General features: G+C 41.3%; 1 protein-coding gene across 2 annotated transcripts in view; it reads right to left on the bottom strand.

Annotated features, from left to right (window-relative positions):
* dipk1aa (divergent protein kinase domain 1Aa) overlaps positions 1–25975 on the bottom strand; it is a 41502-nt gene that overhangs the window by 9710 nt on the left and 5817 nt on the right. For both annotated transcript variants that reach the window (XM_059502216.1, XM_059502217.1), the window contains exon 2: positions 3881–4015. In XM_059502216.1, the coding sequence (XP_059358199.1) occupies positions 3881–4015 (135 nt within the window). The remainder of the gene's footprint in view (positions 1–3880; positions 4016–25975) is intronic.

Below are 25975 nucleotides of genomic sequence, written 5' to 3'. Positions count from 1 at the left end.
AGTCGCCTTATAATCCGGAGCAATTTATATATGGATCGAGACGCTCAGGCGTCTTTATCTGACTGTTTTGTTGTCATTCCCTTTAGCACAGCTCTATCTAGTGGATGCATAACGCAAACCCAGTCAAACGTTTGACCGCAGTATCTTCTATTCTATGTGCCTTATAATCCGGTGCGCCCTATATATGAAAACAGTTCTAAAATAGGCCATTCATTGAAGGTGCGCCTTATAATCCGGTGCGCCTCATAGTGCAGAAAATACGGTATTGCATAATTAGATATTTCAGTGAAATATGATTGCCCATAATCTGCCTTTCATATACAAGACATGTGATAATGAGGACAGCAGCTGATGTTTAATGTATCACTAATCTTACCTTTCGTTGATTATAGGGCTTGCCACACCAGATTTGTGGAAATGACTATGGGATTTTTATGCTTATGGTAAAGTGTCCTTTGTTTTTACACAATGTCCAATCTATCCTTTAAGCGTTAACACTATTTTTGTTAACCCAGAAGTGATTATGTTCTCCATTTAACATTTCAGTGAAGTGGAAGAATTTAATAGGGTGATAAAAAACTTGAGAAAAGAGGGGAGAGAATCCAAGTGGTAGGTAGTGCTGCTGCATACATCACAATGTGCGCTTTAATGTTTAAAGGTCAGGAAAAGTCATGTCAATAATATTATTTCTATTCAGATTTCTTGCATCTCTATTATTATTATTTTTTATTTCAGATGGGCTTTATTGACATGAATTTTTCAAGAACCTTTCTTCCCACAACATCAAAATATTTTTTTTCCCAAATCTTTGAACAGTAGCAATAACAGTATTATGAATATTAATTGGTATGAAGATTTATATACATAATTATTTTTGTATTGTATATGTGTGTGCGCACTGTGGTCACTAAGTTCTTTTAAATATGAAATTTTAAATTAGAGAGTAGAACATGTTCAGCTAAATGTTCCTTATTTTATTCACTTTTCTCTCTTTCTCTGTCTTAGGAGTCAGTGAAGACATTGTCCATGAAGTTCTTTCTATGTGGTTCACATCATGAATAAATATGTTTTTGTGTGTGTTCAAGTTCAACTGTTGTAATATATTATTTTATAAAATATACACATCTTAAATATACCCCCAGAGTCATCCTTGTGTCTTCCCTCTGTACTTGAAAATGTGGTTAATCTATTGACTGAAAAAACTATACCATGATTCCTTGTTTATTTTACTTGAGTTATTATATTATGATATTTAGACCCAATAATTACTCAACATTCCTAGGAACTAGGTTTAATTACAATAAAGAAAGTAGTATTTGGGTGAAATAAACCTTTAAAAAAACTCTAAAACTCTTAAGTAGTTAAAACTGGGTGAAAATACTCCCTTAGTGGCACTTTTTTGGGTCCTCCAAAACTAGAGTCATGAAAATGCGTTCCTGGGACTGCAGATATCCGACTCGGTAGGTGGCGCTGTCACAAAAAACTAGGGTCCTACAACTGCGGTCCTGAAATTGCGGCCTCCGGTATTGCAGATGGATAATATTGAATGGCTTAAATCAGTTGTTCCCAACCTTTTACTGACCCTGCTATTGTTGGGTTAATATCTTAGTACTAAGAAGCTAGTTTGATAACTGTCTTTACTGAATGAACTGGCAATGAACAGAAAATAACTCTATAACTATAGCATAGTTACAGTTTAATAGGGGTGCCTCCGTCTAAGGATTTTCATAGTCGAATCGAAATTATCGAATCTTGCCGATATTCGACTGATAGTCGAGTCATATTTTTGGGGGAGGGGCAAAATACATTAACAAGAGTCAAGTCAGACATTCGACTAACATAATTACTGATGTTAACACACAGGGAAAATCTGTAATGAACACCTTGCAGATATAAACGGGTTTAAATAATGTTTTATGTTTTGATGAACACATAGCTAACACTTAATGTCGGCGAAACCATAACAATTTATTTTATTTTATTTTTTACAATAGTGCTCTCATTAGCCTAAAATGTTAGCAGTTAATGTTCTGCATTTCTGTTTTGAGCTGCGCACACTGAAGATGACCAGTAGAGTGACGCATTTGATAGCAAGTTTTTAAACAATGGGATTCAACTCATAATTTCATGTAGAACACGCTTCATTATTTATACAACATAACGTTAATATTAAGACTTATAGGCTATTTACAAAATGGGCCCGAATGCTCATGAACATATCTGCGGGGCTCTGAATGCCAACTCCTTTTGTGGACGCATCTTCACGAAACAATGTGCAGAAACACGACAGCTAAACTCTTAACATTCATAGCTATCACTGTATTCAAGAGATATCACCGTAGTACTACAATGAAGCGCTTGACTCAAAACCAAATGCATCTTATATCAGGTAAATAATATATCCACGATATATATACACCGGTTGAAATGTTTTGAAATCACTTGTACCCTATCTGTTCGAAAAATCCAGTCTCTGCCTGTGTCAGTTTGAGTCTTGGTAAAGTTTTAAATCCCTGCCGCCAAGATGCTCCTCTATCGGTCACGGATTATGGAAAGTGAAATATAAATCTATAGGGGTGGTTGGATTTATTCACGCACTTTAAAATATTTATTTGAAGCTTCTTTCTTTTCAGATTCTTATTCACGGCTTAATCATAATAGGCTGTATATTAACTTATTGGGAGAAAACCGGTAGTTCTATGTGAAATCAGACATTTGAGCTCCCCCATATAATCAAAATGGCCTAATCAATAACACCCCGCGAATATTCGACTGTTAGATTGGTAGTCGAATCAGACTCCAGACAAAGCATCGATTCATCGACAATTCGGGGTCTCCCCTACAGCTTAATATTTATATTTTCTTATTTAATTATATATATGAAATTATGTTATTATGTTATGACTTAGACATTTTTACATATATGAACAATATTATTGTTTGGCGGCCCACCTGCAATACCATTGGCCCACAGGTTGAAAACCACTGGCTTAAAAAAAAAAAGATCCACCATACTACCAATAGATGGGGCTGTGGGGTTAGGTAGTATATGAATGGTTGTTTTTCTCATTTAAGTCTTAATAAACTATTAAAGGGATAGTTTATCCAAAAATTAATGTTGCCATCATTTGCTCACCCTAATGTTATTTTAAACCAATGTGACATGCTTTTTTCACAGAACTCAAATGTTAAGCAGAAAGGTTTAATAAAAAGATTGCTAGTAAATTTCTTTTTTTTCAGTCATTTTAATATAAAGTAGAAAGGCTGATATATTTTCTTGTAAAACATACTACAATAATTGGCATATAATTGGTTCATATAGAACAGGGGTGTCAAACTAAGTTCCTGGAGGGCCACAGCCCTGCAGAGTTTAGCTTCAACTCTAATTAGACACACCTGATCCAGCTAAGCAAGTCCTTCAGGCTTATTTGAAAACCACATGGTTTGTGTGTTGGATCAGGGCTGGAACTCTGCTTTAGAAGATTTTCAGTGTATAATAATTTAAATATTTGTGAATTCCTCACAAAGCTATTGTATGACCTGTTAAGATTCTGTTAAAAGTGTCCTTTTGCCTTTCATGGAAAAAAACTTGTTCAGAGCATGAGGGTGAGTTTTGTGAGTTTTACATTTTTAATTAATCTTTATACAGTAAGTGAACTATTCCCTTTAATGCCAATGTGCTATTATTAGGGATGCACCAATAATTACAATTATTTTCATGCTTTGGCATGGAATATATGAAATAATCCATAAATAGCTGATACTAAAAGGTCATTTTAATGTAAACATAGGTGAAATGAACCACACAATTAAATACTTAATATTGGCCAATATCTATTAGGCTACATAGTCTGGAGCTATCAAAGAGGGTTGTACTCACAATGATGCTCTTGCATTCACGTCCTCTGCACAGCTCAGAGTAAGTTGAGTACTGCACATACACAACCCAGCTGCTCACAAACACAGCAAGCCATGTGAGAAAGAGATACTTTACTCGAATATAGGACAGACGAGCCTGAGGGAAAGGAAGCAGAAAATAAACATAAGCCCAGGTCTGTGAACTTTAACAAAGTACATGCTTTAAGTAAACACAAATCCTGACTGAACTCGATGTCAAGGGTTTACTTATAGTTTATTACTCTGTCAAATTTCAAAACAGAAAAAGAGCCTGAAACAACATTCATGTCAATACATGTCACACAGAAAATTAAAAACAAAACACTCCTGCTACCCAAAAAAATACTTCCATCAACAGTGAACAAACCACTTATTTACTAACTACCAGCCAATGGGTCATGAAATGAGTACAGCCAAAATCTGATAACACTTAACTAAAGCAAAGTCAATAATCATCCGCTACATTAACTCATTTTAATGAAGTCCCTATGACAGACAGCCTAGACTGTTTCTGTTAGTTCTGCACAAAAGGCTTTTTGAACTACTAATATACCTGCATGAAGTGTTATGAAAGTATGTGGTCACCAAAGCTTTACCATGTTACTTTGGGCAGATCAAGCATTACAGCAGTTTGAAGTGAAAGTGAAAAGAACACCAGGAGCTTTGCAAGCACAGAAAAGTTGTCTTTATGGGCTATTTGTGATGTGGTTTCAGCTATCATGAGGTAGAGCAAATAATACTACCATTCAAAAGATTGGGTGTTAATAAGATTTTTAAGTTTTGAAAAAAAAAGTATCTTATGCCTACCAAAGCTGCATTTATATGATAAAAAATACAGTAAACACAGTAATATTGTGAAACATTACAATTTAAAATACCTTTTTCTGTTTGCATATATTTCAAAATGTAATTTATTCCTGTGATGGCAACGCTGACTATTCTTCAGTGATTACTCAAGCCTTCAGTGTCAAACGATCCTTCAGAAATCATTAAAATATGCTGATAAAATTCATTTAATTTGATTTACTATCCCAACACAGAAACACTGACCCAACTAAGAGACTGGGACAGGGACTACCATCGGACCAATGTTATTACTTTTGCAATTATAATAATAATAAAAACAAAAACATGCAATTTAAATAATTATAATAACTGTATAATTAATAATTGTATTATTATTAAATTAATTAAAATTTTTAAAAATAAATATTACTATTTCTTATAACTATCAATGATGAAAACTGTTCTGCTGCTTAATATTTTTGTGGAAACCATGATACATTTATTCATAATTGTTTAATAGAAGCTTCAAAGTAAAAGGGTTTAAGAATTTGTAAAAGTCTTTAGTGTCAATTTTGATCAGTTTAATGTATCATTGCTGAACATTTGTTTATTATTAGTCAAATGTATTATTTAATTACTTTGCAAATGCTGTAAAACATTATAAACCTTCAGGTTAAGAATAAACACTAACAGTCATTTTGTTGTTCTTTTTATTCAGTAAATCTGTAAAATGATACAAGGGATTGGAGTTTATCCACTTTGAAACGCAAATGACCAGATACTGGGGTAGACTTTTAGGTGCTCCATTTTCATATTTGGGTTAGGTTGCGTTAGGTATGGGGCTGGGTGCTACATCTTATGAAAAAATTATGCTTTATTATTACAGATAATGGGCTACAGACACATTATCTGTGGTCACATACACATGTAGGTGTACTACATGTAATGCAGGTCCATGTTAACTAAGCAGAACAAAGGTTGGTGTACCACATTTGTTAGAAATAGGCCATTGCATGTTAGATGCATGAGATGTTTTTCTCAGCACAATTTTTTTTTTTTAATGGATGCGCTTTTTATTAAACTTCTCAAATAATGATGCAGTGCAAAACTCGCTGAGTAGCATCAAACAGTTTGAAAGATTAAAGTTTTTTTTTATATATAATTCCAACTTCATATACACCTAGGATGACTTCAAGGTAAATAATTTATGGCTTTATTTAAATTTCTGGGTCAACTAACCATTTAAAATAAGACTCTAAATGGGTCAGTCTGTGTCAACTCAACCTGAGGTCCATGGCAAAAAAAATGTGATTTAGATTATATAAACACAGGTGCATCTCAAAAAATTAGAATATTGTGTAAAAAGTAAAAAAAAATTAACTTATTAAAAAAAATGAAATTTTCATATATTCTAAATTCATTACATGTAAAGTAAAACATTTCAAATGTTTTTTTTATTTTTTTTATTTTGATGATTAAAGCTTACAGCTCATGAAAATCAAACATCCAGTATCTCAAAATATTTTAATATTTCCTAAGATCAATAAAAAAAGGACTTGCAAAACAGAAAAAGTTCAAGTCCTTTAAAGTCGCCATGAAACAGAAGTAGGGATTTTCTTTCTTCTCTACTGTGACGTCTATCCAAGTGAAACGCCATCTGAAATGAGAGGACAGGACTTAATTTAATCCTTCGGGAATTTATTGGATCATTGGAAGTTGGGGCATTGCTAACAAAATGGAGTCACATCTGAATGCCAGTTTGCAGATAGCTGTAAGGGGATTTCACTCCATTTAGAATTTATTTATTTATTGAGGAAGATGATGACGAGGATGATCAACAGTACAAAACATTCCTAACAGCGCGTGCGAGAGAGAGGGAGAGAGAGCAAGAGAGACTGCCTGAATGACTGTGCGCATCGTTGTGCTGAAATAACAGGAGGATGCAAGATGCAAGTGTAAACAGTTTAATAAATGAAAGTCAGAAGTAAAGACAGGTCGGGGACAAACACTCAGGTGGTAGTCGAAGCAGGGACGAGATGGCGATCCGGTGGTGGTGCGGTGAAGAGCGTGCTAGAGAAACCCAGGAACCGTGGAACATTCAGACGACACGAAGAACTGACGAAATCCAAACGAAGAATTGAGCTGACGAGGCACGAGAACAGGACATACACCGAGGAACAACCACAACGATCTGACAACATGAGAGGAAAATTACTGGGCATATAAAGGAACAGGAATTAACGACAGCTGGTAACACTAATCAACACAACGAGTAACCACACCCACACAATTACACTCACGCAGACCCATCAGTGTGAGACAGCCAATTCATGAACCATGACAGTACCCCTCCCCCTAGGAACGCCTCCTGGCGTTCCCAGACAAACTTACCTGTCGATTGTAATCATCGATAAGGGAGTGATCCAGAATGTCTCTAGCAGGTAACCCTCCCAGTCCAAGTACTGAAATCCGCGTCCCCTCCGTCTCGAGTGCAGAATGCGGTTTACCAAATGCGTGGGTTCCCCATCTACGAGTCGCGGCGGGGGGAGGGGACCGAGGCGTGTGGATTAATGTGAGAATAAAACACAGGCTTGATTTTAGACACATGGAAGGCGTGGTGAATTCTCCTGTACACAGGAGGGAGTTTGAGTCGGACTGTCACCGGACTAATAATTTTGGTGACGGGAAACGGGCCAATGAATTTGGGAGCTAACTTGTTAGACACGGAGCAGAGAGGAATATTTTTGGTAGAAAGCCACACTTTTTGACCCACGACGTAAACGGGAGGCTTTGACCGGTGGTGATTGGCCTTGGCCTTCATGCGCCCCCCAGCTTGGAGTAGAGTCTCACAGGCTCTAGTCCAAGTACGGCGGCACCTCTGGTCGAATGCGTGAGTGGAGAGGACCACGACCTCGGATTCCAGACTCGGAAAAATTGGTGGCTGGTAACCTAAACTACACTTAAATGGCGAGAGGCCCATGGATGACACTGGCAACGAATTGTGGGCGTACTCCACCATAGAAAGCTGTTGGCTCCAGGATGACGGATTCTTGGCAACCAAACATCGCAACATTCTCTCGAGGTCCTGATTGGCTCGCTCAGACTGACCATTACTCTGGGGATGATAGCCTGAGGACAGACTGCCCGTGGCCCCCAGTAACTTACAAAATTCTTGCCAAAATTTGGATACGAATTGGGAACCCCTGTCAGAGACCACGTCCATCGGGAGGCCATGTAACCGAAAGACGTGATCTATGACTGTGACCACTGTATCCTTGGCTGAAGGTAATTTGGGCAAGGGGATGAAATGTGCCGTCATCGAGAACCGGTCCACTACGGTTAAAACAACCGTCATGCCATTTGAGGGCGGGAGGGCGGTGACAAAACCACCAAAATCGTTGTTTAACTAGAAAACTAGTTCGAGTCACTCCTGGATGACAAGCCACATTGGAGCAATGACCCCATCGAATAACGTCGCACCGTAACCCCTCCGGCACAAACAAATGACTCTGTGGGCAACCAGGCGGAGGCATTACCCCTTCTAAGGCTGTCTTGACCTTCGATTCGACCTCCCATACCAGAGTGGAGATGACAACTTTCTCAGGTAAAATACACTCGGGAGTGACCGGGCGTTCGGATGGATCAAAAATATGAGATAAAAGAGTCGGGTTTGGTGTTTTTAGACCCCGGGTGGTACGAGAGAACAAAATCAAAACGTCCGAAAAAAAAGAGCCCACCGAGCCTGCCTGGAGTTGAGTCTCTTAGCCGATCTGATGTATTCAAGATTCTTATGATCGGTCCAAACGATAAAAGGTACCCCAGAAACCTCTAACCAATGACACCATTCCTCCAACGCTAATTTAACTGCCAACAACTCTCTGTTACCAATGTCATAATGACGTTCGGCAGGCGATCGTCGATGAGAAAAGAACGCGCAGGGATGCATCTTGTCGTCTGAGGAAGCGCGTTGTGAAAGCATTACTCCTACTCCCACCTCTGACGCGTCGACCCCCACCACGAACTGACATGTGGGATCAGGGGTGACAAGAATGGGAGCCGAAACGAAGCGACCTGTGAGGTCAAGGCAGTCTCCACCTTGACAAAAAGCCCATTCTCTAACAGTCTCTGGAGCACTTGTCTGACGCATTGAACGTGTTCCTGGAGAGACGAAGAAAAAATCAATATATCATCCAGGTAAACATATATAAATTGATCTACCATGTCTCTCAACACGTCATTCACGAGTGCCTGGAAAACCGCTGGGCTGTTGGAAAGCCTGAAGGGCATAACCAAATATTCAAAGTGCCCCCTGGGGGTATTAAAAGCGGTTTTCCATTCATCCCCCTCCCTGATGCGAACCAAATGATATGCATTGCGTAAGTCCAGTTTCGTAAAAATGGATGCTCCCTGCAACCTCTCGAAAGCTGAAGACATCAACGGCAAAGGATAATAATTCTTTACCGTGATGTTGTTCAGCTCTCGGTAGTCAATGCAAGGTCGCAGAGAACCATTCTTCTTCCCAACGAAAAAGAACCCCGCCCCCGCAGGAGAAGAGGAAGGCTGGATGGACCCAGAGGCCAGAGAATCAGAAATATTTTTCTCCATGGCCTCCCTCTCGGGAACAGAAAGAGAGTAAAGTTTGCCCTTAGGTGGAGTCTTACCTGGCAGTAGATCTATCGCAGAGTCATAGGGACGATGCGGAGGGAGAGAAGCATCATGGGACTTACTGAACACCTCCTTCAGGTCGAGGTACTCCGCGGGCACGTTAGACAAATCTGCTGCCTTACTCTGAAACACAGAACCAGACACAGAGGGAGAGGCAGACACTAAACAGGATTCATGACAGTGGTTACTCCATGTGGAAATAGTGTTAGTGCACCAGTCGACCCGGGGGTTGTATTTGGAAAGCCACGGGTGTCCCAAAACCACTGGTGCAAGTGGTGAGTCCATGAGTAGGAATGAGAGGATTTCTGTGTGATTGCCAGAGGTGATGAGGGTGATACTTTCAGTGGAATGTGTAATCCGGGGAAGTTCTTGACCATTGAGTGCGTTGACGGTGATCTGGTGCGAGAGAGGAGTGATGGGGATCTGAAGTTTAACAGTTAGTTTGAAGTCCATGAAATTACCCTCCGCTCCCGAATCCAGAAGTGCGTTGGTGCAGTGCGTCGACGTTTGCCATCTCAGTCTTCATGGGAGGAGGGTCGATGGTGGTGATGAGGTCTTCTCGGCGGAGATCCCACCCAAATGAAGTGGATGAAGTGGCCCGCCCGGCCATATTATAGGCAAAGTCCCTGGGATCTCCGCCTCTCCCTCTCCTCCCGGGAAAGCCGAGCTCTCCCCACCTGCATGGGCTCGTGGTCGAATTCGGGGCTGACCGCGCTCGCACCATAGGGCTGGTGGTCCTCTGAGCTGGGCTGTGGACGGCTGGGGCGCGTCAACCTAGTCACGCGATTCAGACGAGCGTCAACTCTCAGAGCGAGTTTTATCAGTCCATTCAGCGTCTCTGGTAAGTCCATGGCGTAAATCTCCTTATGAACGCGGTCAGCCAGCCCATGCAGGAACATATCCCACTGCGCTTCCTCGTTCCAACGGCACTCTGCGGCCAGGGTGCGGAATCGAATGGAAAAATCCGCCACCGAGCCTTCTCCCTGTCGCAGTTCGGCGAATAATCTGGCCGCCTCCTTACCCGCCACTGCACGATCGAAAACTCTCTTCATTTCTTCGGAGAGTGCCTGGAACGAGGTGCAGCAGTCGTGTTCGTTCTCCCACACCGCCGTTCCCCAAAGCGCTGCTCTCCATGACAGCAGGGTTAATACAAATGCTATCTTTGATGACATCTTGTGAGGAATGCTCTGCAAAATTCAGGCTCACCGGAATATCCCTCTGGTGTGGGTAGGCGTGGCTCTGGTCCCTCTGCTGCTGCAGGCGCTGGTGGTGGGGGAACGGGCGGCGTGGGGAGCGCAGTGGGAGTCCGTAGAAGCTGTACCTGTTGGGTGAGTTCGGACACCTGCTTCACAAGTGCTTGCACTGCACGACCTTTGCCTGAAATGTTCTCCTCTTGTTGGTCCATACGTGAGATGCTGTGAGCGATGAAATCCTTGAGCTGGGACGTGCTTGCTGCATCCATGGTTTTGGTCAGATCGTTCTGTGCTGAAATAACAGGAGATTGCAAGATGCAAGTAAACACAGTTTAATAAATGAAAGTCAGAAGTAAAGACACAGGTCGGGGACAAACACTCAGGTGGTAGTCGAAGCAGGGACAAGATGGCGATCCAGTGGTGGTGTGGTGAATAGCGTGCTAGAGAAACCCAGGAACCGTGGAACATTCAGACGACACGAAGAACTGACGAAATCCAGACGAAAAATTGAGCTGACGAGGCACGAGAACAGGACACACAACCAAGGAACAACCACAACGATCTGACAACATGAGAGGGAAATTACTGGGCATATAAAGGAACAGGAATTAACGACAGCTGGTGACACTAATCAACACAACGAGTAACCACACCCACACAATTACACTCACGCAGACTCATCAGTGTGAGACAGCCGATTCATGAACCGTGACGATCGTCCATCTGGTTAAGTCATATTCATAAAAAAATTTTGCGCTGTCCTAAGAGTAATGTTGCCGTAATATCCTAATATCCTTAAAATTATTAAGGGTAGTGTACTCCCACACGGCTTGTGTCAGCACTGGTCAATGCACTGATTTCTATAAAGTGAAGCATCAGCTTCAGTTTTTTACCTGTTGTTTATCCCAGCGTTTACCCCTCACGTCACTAGCTCTGCCCTTGCATCATAACTCATGACCAGAAGAGAAGATAAGTCGTTTTGAGGGGGAGGGAAGGTTAATGTTTTTTATTAAATATTACTAGGGCACATGAATAACAAAAAAAAAATTATGAAGTACATGGATAAATTATTCAGGGCTCCTTTAGCAAAAATGACATTGGCTTAGATTCTGTCACTCTCCAGTCTTCCTCCAAACTCCAGACCTTGATTTCCAAACGAAATGCAAAACTTACTTTTATCTGAAAAGAGAACTTTGGACCACTGAGCAACAGTCCAAGTTCTTTTTCTCCATGGCCCAGGTAAGATGCTTCTGATATTGTTTCTGTTCTGTTCAGAAGTGGCTTGGTAGCCCTACAAAGAAATGAAGAGTCTGTCATTTTTATGGTAGGTTTATTTTAACGTATAGAGGCCGAATATCAACCAAAAATCCAGAAAAAACTATTATTTAAAGGTTAGAAATTGATTTTAATTTCAGCGAGTGTAAAAAGTATTTGATCCAAGCAAAACATGTCTTGGTATTTGGTGCAGAAAGCCTTGTTGGCAAGCACAGAGGTAAGACGTTTTTTTAGGTGGTCATTTAGGAGGTATTTTGGTCCACTCCCCTTTACAGATTCTCTCTAAATCCTTAAGGTTTCTTGGCTTTTGTTTGGCAACTTTAAGTTCCAGCTCCTTCCACAGACGTTCTATAGGATTGAGGTCAGGAGACTGGCTATGCCACTACATGACCTTAATATGCTTCTTATTCAGCCACTCCTTCGTTGCCTATGTTTTGCATCAGTGCAGTGCAGGATTTCAGTCCATTGCAGCATAGTGTGTTACCAATTATTTGCTTGGCGACTGTGGTCCCAACTGCCTGAAGATCATTAATAAGCTAACCTGTGTCGTTCAGGGCTGATCCCTCACCTTTCTCATGATCAGGGAAGTCGTTGCCTAATGGTTAGAGAGTCGGAGTCCCAATCGAAAGGTTGTGAGTTCGAGTCCAGGGCCGGCAGGAATTGTGGGTGGGGGGAGTGCATGTACAGTTCTCTCTCCACCGTCAATACCACGACTTAGGTGCCCTTGAGCAAGGCATCGAACCCCCAACTGCCCCCTGAGCACCGCAGCATAAATGGCTGCCCACTGCTCCGGGTGTGTGCTCACAGTGTGTGTGTTCACTGCTCTGTGTGTGTGCACTTCGGATGGGTTAAATGCAGAGCACAAATTCTGAGTATGGGTCACCATACTTGGCTGAATGTAACGTCACTTTCACTTTCATTATCCTTACTAGGGATGTCCCGATCAGGTTTTTTTGTCCTCGAGTCCGAGTCATTTGATTTTGAGTATCTGCCGATACCGAGTCCCGATCCGATACTTCTATAATACATAAAAAAAGAATAAAGAAGAGCGAAAAAACTGATCCAGGATCTTCAATAAATTACATTTTGAAATATATTCAAATATAAAACAGCTATTTTAAATAGGCTAGTAAAAATATTTCAAAATCTTACTGTTTTGCTGTACTTTTGGATCAAATAAATGCAGGCTTGGTGAATAGAAGGGACTTCTTAAAAAAAAAAAAACTTTTTTTTCTCTAATTTCTAGCTTTTAATTGGCTTAGAAATCTATAAATGCTGGACAATAACAAATAATAATGATTTGTTTATATACTACAAACACTGTTTATCACATAATAATGCAGAATATGTATACTGTAATAAATACTATGTCAATCAGCACTGCATTGTTCATACTTTATTTATCACCTGCTGGAGATGACTTGAAGAACAATTTATTGTCGTGATCGTATATTAATGTCTTCGTGTTTGCATAAGTTTCTGTTTTCCTGTGAGCACCACAGCATAGCTGGACGCTTTTGTCCCTATTAGGAATATCCTGATATCAGCGCGAGAGCGTGCTCCGGCTTCGAGTAGGCCTATGAATGAAACACACACACTGCATGAGAGTTTAGCGCTCTGTGATGTTCATCTCGCTGTATCCTGGGTCCGAATGAAATATCAGGTCATGCGCAAACTATCATGTCTCTTTGAGTTTGAATCTATATTTATTCACACCAGCTCTTGAAAACAAAGTGATGTCATGCCGCACGCGTTGCTGTTTCTGTGTGGAGTCAAAAGGGTCTAACTCTGTGCCACCGCATAACAAAAGATGTGTTAAAAATTAATGAGAATATATATATATCCGAGTCCTGATCGGGAGGTAACGTCCGATTCCGATCGAGTCTGAAACCACGCGATCGGGCCCGATTTCCGATCACGTGATCGGATCTGGACATCCCTAATCCTTACCCCATGAGGCAAGGTCTTGCACAGAGCTCCAAACCAAGGCCAATTGATGGTTGTTTTGTATTTCTGTTTCCAATTAATCGCAACAACAGTTGTCCCCTCCTCACCAAGCTTCTTGCTGATGGTCTTGTAGCCCATTTCAGCCTTGTGTGAAAATGTACAATCTGGTCTCTGACATCCTTTTGACAGCTCTTTGATCTTGCCCATGATGGTGGTAGAGGTTGGAAAGGAAGATACAGATTGTGTAGTCTTATACACCTATCAAAAAGACAATCAGGAGTAACTTCTTAAAGTGCCAGGACTAATATGGGTTCTACATGAGCACATAACCAAACTGTTAGAGCCAGCATTATTGCTGGCTGGTAGGGGATTAAATACTTATTTCACTCACTGAGATGCAAATCAATTTCTAACCTTTTATATCATTTTTTCCCCTGGATTTGTTGGTTGATGTTCTGTCTCTATCTGTCTCTATTAAAATAATCCTAACATTAAAAATTACAGAGCCTTCATTTCTTTGTAATTGGGCAAGCTTACAAAATCAGCAGGTGGTCAAAAAAAATTTTTTCCCCCTCTGTACCTATTAGGGCTGAAACGATTCCTCAAGTAACTCTAGTAACTCGATTACAAAAATTGTTCGAGGCAGAGGAATTTGGTATATTTCTGATGATTTATTGGCGTGAAGTTACGTGCAAAATGACAAACAGGAGTGCAACATTTTGAAAAACAATAAGCAGAGTGGACTGCCATAATGCAAAACATTTACTGCAGGCTTCAACATGGCTGTGTTAACGATTAAATTTCAACAACAACAAAAAGAAATCGCATAGGCGATTTTCTTAGGCTGTCAAAAAAAATATTTTTCCGAATATTCGTCTAATTTAAAATAAAAATCCACATTCGAATGCGCATATGAATTTTAGGTGTACATTAAGGAAGCTGCCTTATGAGCCCCGGTACGTGTTCCATTCCATCTCGCCGCGCGCACAGCTGTGTCTACACAACTTTCAAAGGCGGACGAGCTCGACACGCAGTATCTGCTATCTCATCTTTCACCTTGTGTACGCGCACGAGATGCGATGACAATATATGTGTCATTGCATTATAAGGTTATGTCAGCCTATCCAGTTGAAGCCACTTAAAAAAAAAAAAATCAATGTGGAGAAGATCTTGTTTACATCAAAACTGAAACCAAGCCGTTCACACAGAACGCATATTTCGCGCATCTCATGTTTTTAAATAAAAAAAATGTATTCTGTTGTGACTGGTTTTCCGCCCTTTTTATTTATTTAACAATGCATGCATACATGATGCTGTTTTGTTTATAGTTCTTTAAGCAACTTAATTAATAATAATTGGTTCATAAACATTATTTTAAATATTATGTTTTTTTCACAGTCATGTATTCTAATGCTTTGAATAAACATGCAGTAATATTTTGCTCGATGCGCTATCTTGAGCCTCAGAAGAGAAGCAAAAAGCTTTTCTTCACCCTAACTGAAATTAGGGTGAAGAAAAGCACGCAGTATCTGCTATCTCATCTTTCACCTCGTGTACGCGCACGAGATGCGATGACAATATATGTGTCATTGCATTATAAGGTTATGTTAGCCTATCCAATTGAAGCCACTTAAAAAAAAAAAAAAAAAAATCAATGTGGAGAAGATCTTGTTTACATCAAAACTGAAACCAAGCCGTTCACACAGAACGCATATTTCGCACATCTCATGTTTTTAAATAAAAAAAAATGTATCCTGTGTGACTGGTTTTCCGCCCTTTTTATTTATTTAACAATGCATGCATACATGATGCTGTTTTGTTTATAGTTCTTTAAGCAACTTAATTAATAATAATTGGTTCATAAACATTATTTTAAATATTATGTTTTTTTCACAGTCATGTATTCTAATGCTTTGAATAAACATGCAGTAATATTTTGCTCGATGCGCTATCTTGAGCCTCATATCAAGATATTCCTGCTGGACATCACTGCCTGACGCACCTCCTCCAGTGCCTTTTGTACTGGTGTGCCGTGACACCTCACTGAACACTGTGAGCCTGAGCGGGTCGTCAGCTGGGGACCACCACTCATCGACGTTTCGCTCCTTTAACCCCAGTAAGTCTCGTGGTGGCGGAGCGATGGCAGGGATCTCTCTCTGCCACCCCCTGCTGATGCCCTAGGTGTTTACCCCCCAACCCTTCTCCTTCCTCCTTAGCCACAGCCAGAAGCTGCCTTTCTCTGCCTCCTCTGCCAGCTCTTTCATGGCTTTCCGATGCCTCACTCCTGTGCATCCCATGTCGCGGAGTAGGCGAGCGGTTGAGGAACCTACGAAGCCACTACACCCCACTTCCACAGGGCATATAACGGCTTTCCAGCCCGCCTCCCTGCACTTTCCGGTCTTCTTTGGAAGCCTTTGACCAGAACAAGGGAATATCGCCCCTCCCAAGGCCTGCTCGACCCTCCTGGACTCTGCCGACCACCTCGCGGTGCTTCAGCCTGCCGATTGCCATGTCGACCTCTTCTTGGGCTTTCCACTTTCTTCCCGTTCTTATCTGGGTGCCCGCTGCTCTCACCAGCTGGTCAGTGGTTTCACTCAGCTCCAGCACCAGCCGAGCCTTCTCTTGCTTGTATCCCATGCTGATGGATCGCAGTGGTAGTTGTAGCGTGTTCCTCCCGAAGAGGCCTACCTCCGAGAAGCATCTTGGTAGACCCAGCCACTTCCTGATGAACGAGTTTGCCAGCCCGTCCATCTTGTTTACCACTGATGAGGGGATTTCGCTCATCTTCAGTGGCCACATCACCCTTTGGTACAGTATGGCCTGGTAACACCAAACTTTGTACTTTCCGGGGAGTTGGCTTTGGTTGATCTTGGCCAGGCCATTTGCGAGCTGCTTCCTCACCGTCTCCCCCATCTGCCTGTCTGAGAGCTCTGCTGTGTAGGTACGACCCAGGCTACGGACAGGTTGATCTTTCAGCAACGGGATATTCTCACAGCCTGCGACAAAGATGGTGTTGTCATTTCTGACTCCGTTCTTGATCGACAAACTGCGTGACTTGGAGGGTTTGATCTTCATCCTCGCCCAGCCCACAAGCTCGTCGATCCTCTTCAGCAGCCTGTTGTGAAGTCCTGGTGGGTGCAGCACATCTGGAGGTCTCCAAAGTACTTGGCCACCAGGGCTCTTATACAGACTGGGATGTGGAAGAAGTCCAAGGCGAACTCGATGAGTTGGTGGGGGACTGACCCGTATGCGTTAGCAAGATCGAGCCACACTACATGCAGGTCACCTCTCTCTCTTTTCGCCCTTTGGATCTGCTCCCATATTACTGCTGAGTGTTCCACACACCCTGGGAAGCCTGGCACACCTGCCTTCTGGCAGCTGGTGTCAATGTACCCGTTTCCTGTGAGGTAGCTGGTCAACCTCTTGGCCAGGATGGAGAAGAAGATCTTCCCTTCGACATTCAGGAGGGCGATACTCCTAAACTGGCCGATCGTACTGGAGTTTTGCTCCTTTTGAATGAAAACTGTGACAGCTCTCTGCCACTCTGACTTGGTTTTTCCAAGCCACTCTCAGCAGATTCCAGAGGTGTCTCAAGACCCCTGGGCAGTACTTGTACAGCTTGTATGGTATCCCGTTAGGGCCTGGGGCTGAGGCTGTTCTTGCCTTCCGGACCACCTCTGTTACCTCGCTGAGTTTGGGGAGGGCAGCATCAAAGAGAGAGGTTGGGGGAGCTGGGCGAGGAACATACCCAGGGGATCCCAGCAGAGTTGACTTTGCTGGGTCACTGTACTGCTCATTTATGTAGTACTCCAGCTCAGACTTGGTAATCTCCAGCTTTCCGCTTCTCTTATCCTCTAGCAGCTGTCTGGCATGCTTGAAGGGATTTTTGAAGAAGTTACTCCTCTCTTTCTCCTTCCGCCTTCTGCGCTTACGGATGCGCTCTGCCCTCCGTAGGCCGGCAAGCTCTTTTCTCACCTCGTCCCACAGTGGTTTCAGGCCCTCCTTCTCCTCTCTGCTTGCCTTCCTCCACTGTTTTTGGAGTTGACGTCACCTCTTCACCAACTGTTCGATCTCCCTCTCCCTCCTCCCCTTCTGCACTGGGCAAGCTCTCCGCTTTCCAGCAGTTACTCCGAATCTGCCTATGCATTCATCATACAGGATGTCTCCGATACGGTTCAGCTTGGTTTCCACCTGGCCATGCAATGAGTGCTCCAGGATAAGGCTGAGGTCCTTGTCCTGCTTCTGCCAGACCGCAACTTCGTTGGCTTTTGGCCACTTGACCATCTGCCTCCTTCCGGGTTCTTTCCTTTCTGTCCTATGGCTTTGTACGTGATTGTTGGGGTTGCTTTGTGCTCTGTGTGTGTCTTCGTCAGTACCACTCTCAGAGGTCACTACCACTTCTTAGAAGAGAAGCAAAAAGCTTTTCTTCACCCTAACTGAAATTATGCATTTAAAATTCGAATACAATTCGAATTTTGATCATATTTAAGTAAAAAATTCGAATTTAGTTTTTTCAGCTATTTTGACAGCCCCAGGCGATTCAAGCCTGAAACTTTATGAGACTGAATACCGGCTGAATTCACATTTCTGTTGTAAAAAGAGAAACATTGTGCAGAAGTATTATTTGCTGTTATGCGTGTTTGTCCGAAGCTGCAGTTGCTGTGTGACGCCTGTTCAAAAAAAAAAAAAAAACCTGGACGGGCTTCGAGAAAAGGTCATTAAAATCATTTTCTTATTTTCGTTTTCGAAACTTGTGTTGGTTGATTCGTTTTTGATTCGTGCAATAGATTTTCGAACATAAAGTGTCAGTTGACACGGTCACGGTTTTAGACTAGAGAGGAGAAGGGATGGGAAAAGATCTGGGCACAGTTTTTCCAGAACTTTGTGCCAAGTTAAAGCGGTGTCGAGCTGTTTTAATGAATTTTTTTAGATGTATTATGGTGCCCAAACCCATATGACTTTGAACGGTGACCGCGAAGATTTAGTTTACTGCAGCCGCAACCATCATTACCAAGCGCGAACCGTTGACTCTGACAGTGAGTGAGAGTATGAGACGAAGTGAACGCACAGGCCACAGTGTGACATCCATGTAAACACAGATGACGTCAAGGTTTTTTTTTAATTAAAGAAGATAGCCTTCATTTGTATGTAGGCCAAGGCAATTTATATATTTACAAGACTTACTTAAATATAATTAATAGTATTTTATTGCGTTTGTATTAGTTGTTTGAAGAGTAAAAAATAATTGGTCGGTCTTAACGCACGTTTACAATCGTCAAGTCGGTCGGACTAAAAGCAAAAAAAAATAAAAAATTGAGTCGGTGCTAAATTGACAGGGTCGGTCGGGTTACGGCATACAAGAATATTTTTAAGGATGGCCTGAATTAATTAATCAAAAATAGGTCATTGCACTTACATCAAATCACAATATGGACTAATATCTGTAAATATTAAGCCGGTACAGACTATTTAAATATGAATCCTGCATGTTCTGCGTGTCTGTGTTAATGAATGGAGCAGAAGAGCGACTTCCTTTATTTACACACACTGAAGCGCGCGTGACGCTCGCGGTGATTTCAGCGTCTGCTGTCTCACTAGGACGTGAACACATGAACAACATCTCCAGGACTGCTCTGACAATCACTTCATGAGCATTTGACCGTTTGATTTGAGTAAAACTAGCGTCACATCACATACACAGAACTGTAAAGGTACGTCAACCTGTCAAAATAAAAGTCCGGTTAAAGACTATTGTTCAGCAGAATGTACATAGCCTACCACTAAAAAAGGTTTAGAAGGTTTTTAAAGGTTTTAGAAAGGTTTTTAAAGGTTTAATCACACATTTCTTCCATGTTTAATTTTAATAGTAAATCCCATTTGTTTACCAAAAAGTTAAGTTAATTTTCAATAATTAAAAGATAAATTAAATTAATGTTTTATTTGTTTAATGTTTATTGTGCATCTCAGAAAATGCTTTATTTAAAACCCCAACTGAATGGCACTTAAATGCACTTAATTCATCTGTCAACTTTTTTTGTCATTGTTCACAGTACAAGTACAGACAGAGAAACAATGGGTAATAATTAAATGTTTATTTATGATGTATGCATTGCATTCTATGCATTAAAAAAAAAATTCTGAAAAAGGAAACGCACGTTCAACATGGACGTTAATACGCACAAACACACACCGAGACTGTTTGGTGATACAAGAGTTTATTGTAATTATTGATCAGAGAGTGAATAAAATACCTGCAACCCTCAGGCCATACTCTCCACTGCAGAACACAGACTACCTTTCATTACAAAGACATTCACATTTATACTGGTGGCCAGCACCATTACCACATGTGGAGGGACAAACTTACAGAAAACACTTAACACATGTTCCCTTAAATATACAGAGTCTGAAAGAAACATATTGGCATGATGTTCTGCTTAATAAATCTACTTTGATGTTATTAATTTGTTCACATTAAACAGGAAATAACAGCAACAACTCGGCCACGTTGCCCCTGAAACCCCCACGCTCAACTAATACATGGTAGATTCCCACCCTAAGCGGAACCAATAATTCCTGCCATTGTTTCTTACCAGGACTCTAAAAATCACGGGACAAACGCTACACAGGAACAATACACATAGTTTACAGGTATTTCATTCACTCTCTGATCAATAATTACAATAAACTCTTGTATCACTAAACAGTCTCGGTGTGTGTTTGTGCGTATTAACGTCCATGTTAAACGTGCGGTCCCTCCGTGACCGTCACAAGACCCAGGAGTCTTATTTTATCTTGCATAATTAATATTGCACTTTAATTAAGCAAAAACACATTTTATCCGATTACTCGATTAATTGGTGGAATTTTTGGTAAAATACTCGATTACTAAAATATTCGATAGCTACAGCCCTAGTACCTATATGGTTAATTTCCAGAGATACTGTGATCTCAATGTGGCTCCCAAGAATGTTAAATTGTATACATTTTCAGAGGTCAAAATAAACAAATGTGGTTCACCTTGTTTACTTTTTAAGCCAGGGAAGATTCCAAACCTTGGTTAATTTGACACAGAATGGCCCAAAGTGAGAAATCGTTTACTTTGTTTTACTATCCCAACACAGCAACACTGATCCACCAAGAGTCTGGGATGAGGGCTACCTGTGGACATATATATTACTTTTGCAATTCTGTCTGATGCTGCTAGCAGTGCAAAAATTATCACACACTTCAACTTTAAGAATGTGAGTCAAAGTACTAGAGGACACATAATGTGAGTTTGAGTTACAAATGCTGAAATACAAGCTCAAATTGTATTTCCTTTCATAACTCAGAAATCCCAGTCACTCCTTCTAGGACAAAACTGCAATACAGGTGGTAGGTAAATACTGTTTTCCTTCAGACATGATTACATGTTCGTTTTCCTGCCGGCTTCAGTCTTTGAAAGTCCAAATTAAATTTGTCTGAAATGTTTTTCCTTGTGACTCATATATCATTCAACCTCTCAAAATAACTCTCATTATGATGATTGGAAGTCCAGACAATATAGACCTTGCATAATTTCCTTTTTGTGTGTTTTTATAGCCCTATTCGGACGGGACTAGTTTTCAAAAATATGTTCTTTTCATTCTTATCACCTTACATCTGCAATTTTTTTTTATGTACCAATTCGGACAGGACTAACATCTCTGTGTTTATTACAGAGGTGGGAGGGTCTGTTTTGTACATCTGGGCGTTTCAGAAATCAAACGCTCTGTATGCTTGCATTGCTTATAGTCATTAAGATTTATAAAATGATATATACTGTATCAGTCAGCTCAAATTTTTAGTGACCCAAATTCAGAGCAGATGCAACGACAGAGTTTGTGTGGAATTGTCTACAATGAACTGAGCTATTCTGCGCTGCTAAAAACGCCAGATCATGAGCGGTTCATTAAATTTGGTATATTGCCTATTTATTCAATTAAATTGCAGCAGTTTTTTTTTTTTTTTCATGGTTTCATTGACAAAGTACTTCCAACAGGACTTGATATTTCTGATATCTATAATACCAGATACAGCAGTTTAATACCAGACAAAGCAGTTTTCTCATTTGAGTCAACAAACAAAAGTATGTCATGTAATAAAGTTCAGACACTTGGTAAACCCCCCAACCTGCAGGTCTGGTACCATTTGTACTAAACAACCTGTGTCACCACAGGGTCATTCCATGTCAACTCAACCACAGGTCCCTGGTTCAAATTTTTGATGTCATGGATGAATATTTATTGAGTAATCCACTTTTTGTAGAGGGGGGTCAAAATGGCAGTTTTCATCTGAGATTCAGAGCCAATTTACAGGGGGTAAAAACTGAAAGATGGCAGCATCATAATGTTATTTTTACAACGAGATTGTTAGGTCAGTCAGTCAGTGAAATCTGTTAACTTTAGCAATCTTTGTAGCATTATGTGCCAAAGGTGACCATTTAAAAATGGGGAACAGCACTTCAAGTTTATTCTCCAAAGTTTGCAGGCTGTGGCGAGTATCTAGAGGGCAGATCACCATCGCCCTGGAAATGCCGCTCCCTCACTAATCACCGAGCGCGAACACCAGTGCATCTGGAGCTCTTATACGCAGCCTTTGAATCTGGGAGAGAAAACACGCTAAGGCAAGTAACAAACTCAGAAGAAGAGAGACTAATGTGTGTTTTCTCTCCATTTTCTTACAGAGACCGACTGAGCTCCTAGCCATCCACCCCACTTTACAGAGGACCAAAGTCACTGCTGCCACTAGGACCAGAGGACCTTCACTGAGCACCATATTTGCACTTCTTTGTTAAATAAATCACCCTCAGGGGATTTTCTTGCTGTTACCTTCGCCTTCTGTGTCCTCAATCACCACGCTACATAGGGTGGAGAATGCGGGTATAAGAGGGTTAATTATGACACAGAAGTTAACGGCACCAGCAATGAACCCCAGTCAGTTCCAATTGAAGTTGATGGACCAAGATGATATTGAGGCTTACCTCAAGAAAGTCTAAAAGATGCTGAACTTAGGGGTCATCAAGCAATCTCGTAGCCCCTGGGACAGCCCCATCATTATGGTGCCGAAGTCCGATGGCATGACCCGATTCTGCAATGACTTCCAGAAGTTGAATGACGTTTACACCTTCGACAGCTAACCCATGCCTTGAGTGGATGAGCTCCTAAATCGACTGGGAAGGGCTTGGTACATCTCGACATTGGACCTCAGCAAGGGATACTGGCTCCTGGGAAAAGACAGCGTTCAGCACCCCTAGTGGCCACTGGCATTACCAGGTCCTACGGTTTGGGCTACACGGGGCTACCGCAATCTTCTAATGTCTGATGGATATCCTTCTCCGGCCCCATCAAGCATACGCAGCGGTGTACTTGGACATCATCCACTTGGTAAGTGTAAGTTGAACTGAGACGGGCTGGCCTCACAGCCAACCCCAGAAAATGCCACCTTGGGCTCACTGAAGCTAAGTACCTGGGTTACAAGATCAGAAGGGGACTCATCAGAAAATCATCAGGGGGGCAGTCAGAAAATTTCCCCGTCCCACCAATAAAACCCAAGTATAGTGCTGGGCGGTAAACTGGTTCATACCGAAAACTGGTGTATATTTTCGTTACGATGTTAATTTTGAATATACCGCCATACCGGTGTATTTAATTACTCAACGTTCGGAACTAACATTATGCTGCGCCGCGGCCACGCGACACCGTTTCAGATGGACCGTTTACAATGTTGCACTACTAAGCAGCGACTGCGAGGCGTGGTGAGGGTACACACAGCAGTGCTCTGGTGTTACGTTATAACACCTGTTTCACCCATAGTCCGCCTGCAGTGCATATTAACGGATTCCAGCTGCACGAGGTTGCGGTCCGTCAGTGCGCTCAAGGAGCTGTGTGCGCGTTGTTCGCGGGAAAAATGAACATGGATTGAAATGGAAACGCAGTCACATGGGTTTTTGGCTAGGTTTAAAACAAGAAAAAGAGCACTTTTAGATAAAAAAAAAGGAAAACAATATATATATTCACTTTTATGGAAGCAGAAAAACAAAGTTCATTAAGACCCGTGGGATTGCTTAAGATTTAAATGCAAAATGCACAAGACTGTTTCTGTCCGTGGTGTTTCAATTTTAAATATTTTAACAAAAGCAGTAGGCTAATTATTGTGTTTAAATGTTTTGCCACTTGCTTGAGCAGCTTATTTTACAAACCTAGAAGTAAAATGCATGAATAATGCGTTGTTTATATTTATTGAGTTTAAACTAATGTCTATATGAAAGATTGTTACTGTTCTGTGATAAAAGACTTACAATGCTGAAAAAAAATCTATATATATTTAACATGATATGAAATCAAAACAATGAACAAATGTTGTGTTTGTGGACTAAACTGACGCGGATCAGTAGCGGACTGCAAACACGTCCTGTGTGAAAGCACGAGTCCGTGCTGCGGACTGCATATGCACTGCAGGCAGATTATGTGTGAAACAGGCGTTACAGCCAAAAAGAGGAGCCTGGTCTGTTGTTTGGAGGTTTTTTTTTTTTTTAACACACGGAAGAAATCAAAATCTCGTATTTGAGTGCGCGTGCACGTGGGCTATTTTACAAACCCTGAGGTAAACAAACGCTTCACTTTTGAATATCGGCTTCCCGGCCAGTGTATAATCGTTAGGCAATCATAACATACATTGATTCTCGTGGAAAAATGAAAATTGTGGGTCATGACTCCTTTAATTAACCACTTTAGTGCTGCAACGACGCGTCGTTGAAATGCGTGAAATGCGTCGACGCGTCACACTGTTTGTTTACATCTCGCGTAATGGCATACAGGGAATGGAGAAAGTTGCATCCTATCACAAAAACAGAGACCACTGTTATCAAAAGTATGGGAATACTTTAAACAGAGGACAAATAAAATGGCACTTTGTTCCCTTTGCAAAACCGATATTACCGATATAAAGATTACAAGTTATTGGTATGATCACCTGTAGCGGCTGAAGTAAGAATAAAAAAAAAGTAAGTCTGTGTTGGCGCGGGTTTCGAACACACGTTAGGGCCATTCACATATCGCGCCTAAAAACGCGTGGAAAACGCTAGTCGCGCCGCTTTCTCCTTCTTTCCAAAGCGCTCGGGCAGTTGCACGCCTGGGGCATCTGTCGTTGCTAAGCAACCATGACGTGCTCTCTCCATGAACACGAGGACATTTTGGCAAAGGATAAATGGATTTGCAGCACTTAAATTGAGATGTTTTTAACTCAATGCGGTGCGGACGCGCCTGGAAAAAACGAGCGTGTCGCACCGCGTGCGCCTGGAAAAAACGAGCGTGTCGCACCGCGTTTGCACGCTTCCATTATGAGCGTGCAAACCGCGCGCCTACATTGGAAATAACAAACTTGAGCGCGCAAAGATGTGATATGTGAACGGCCCCTTAAAAGACAGCTCGCCGCGAGACAACAGTCACAAACCACCGAGCTACCCCGAATCAGCTCCAGATCTCTGGAAACCATGCTAAACCTTAGCAAAACCCTGAATACATTTTATGGTTTGTGATGCTAAAGAACATTTCATGACGTCTCAGACAACTGTTTATTGTAAAAACTTCAACCACATTGGTTGAAAATAAAGGTTGAAATATTATATTAGAAGTTGTACTTATATTTTTTTTGTAAAGTTATCCAAAGGATTCATTAGCTAATTAAAAAAGAACATTAGATTAATTATTTATTGTAATAAAAATAATCAGAGTAGTCGACTAATCGAAAAAATAATCGTTAGATTAGTCGACAGAAAAAATAATCGTTAGTTGCAGCTCTAAACCACTTTGGTTAACAAGCAGCTTCAGCCCTGAACAATTATCTTAGGAGAAGTTATTTCACACATAATGTAGCCCTGGGTCCATTTTCAGAAGCCAATCTGACAGCCCTATTCGGAGCTAAAACTTTAAGACAAACCCTTCTGTTATTTCAGTGTAAAGCATGTTTAAAATGGATTCTCTTCATGCTGAGCTCATCTATCTCTGCTCACATTTACAAAGCAAATGGGCCACACCCTATACTTAGACGATCTAAAAAAAGAGGGTAAGGATAATTGCTAGCATTGAAACCCCAGAGTACTTTAGTGTCCCTTTGCAGATGTCACCCAAAAGCTATGCCAATTTGATAACTCACTTTCTCTGACTTTACCTAGACTGTTTTTGCATTGT

This window comes from Carassius carassius, chromosome 20, assembly GCF_963082965.1.
Source record: "Carassius carassius chromosome 20, fCarCar2.1, whole genome shotgun sequence".
In the NCBI taxonomy this organism is placed as follows: Eukaryota; Metazoa; Chordata; class Actinopteri; order Cypriniformes; family Cyprinidae; genus Carassius; species Carassius carassius.
Note: the sequence above shows the minus strand (reverse complement) of the source record. Positions and strands in the feature narration are given on the sequence as shown.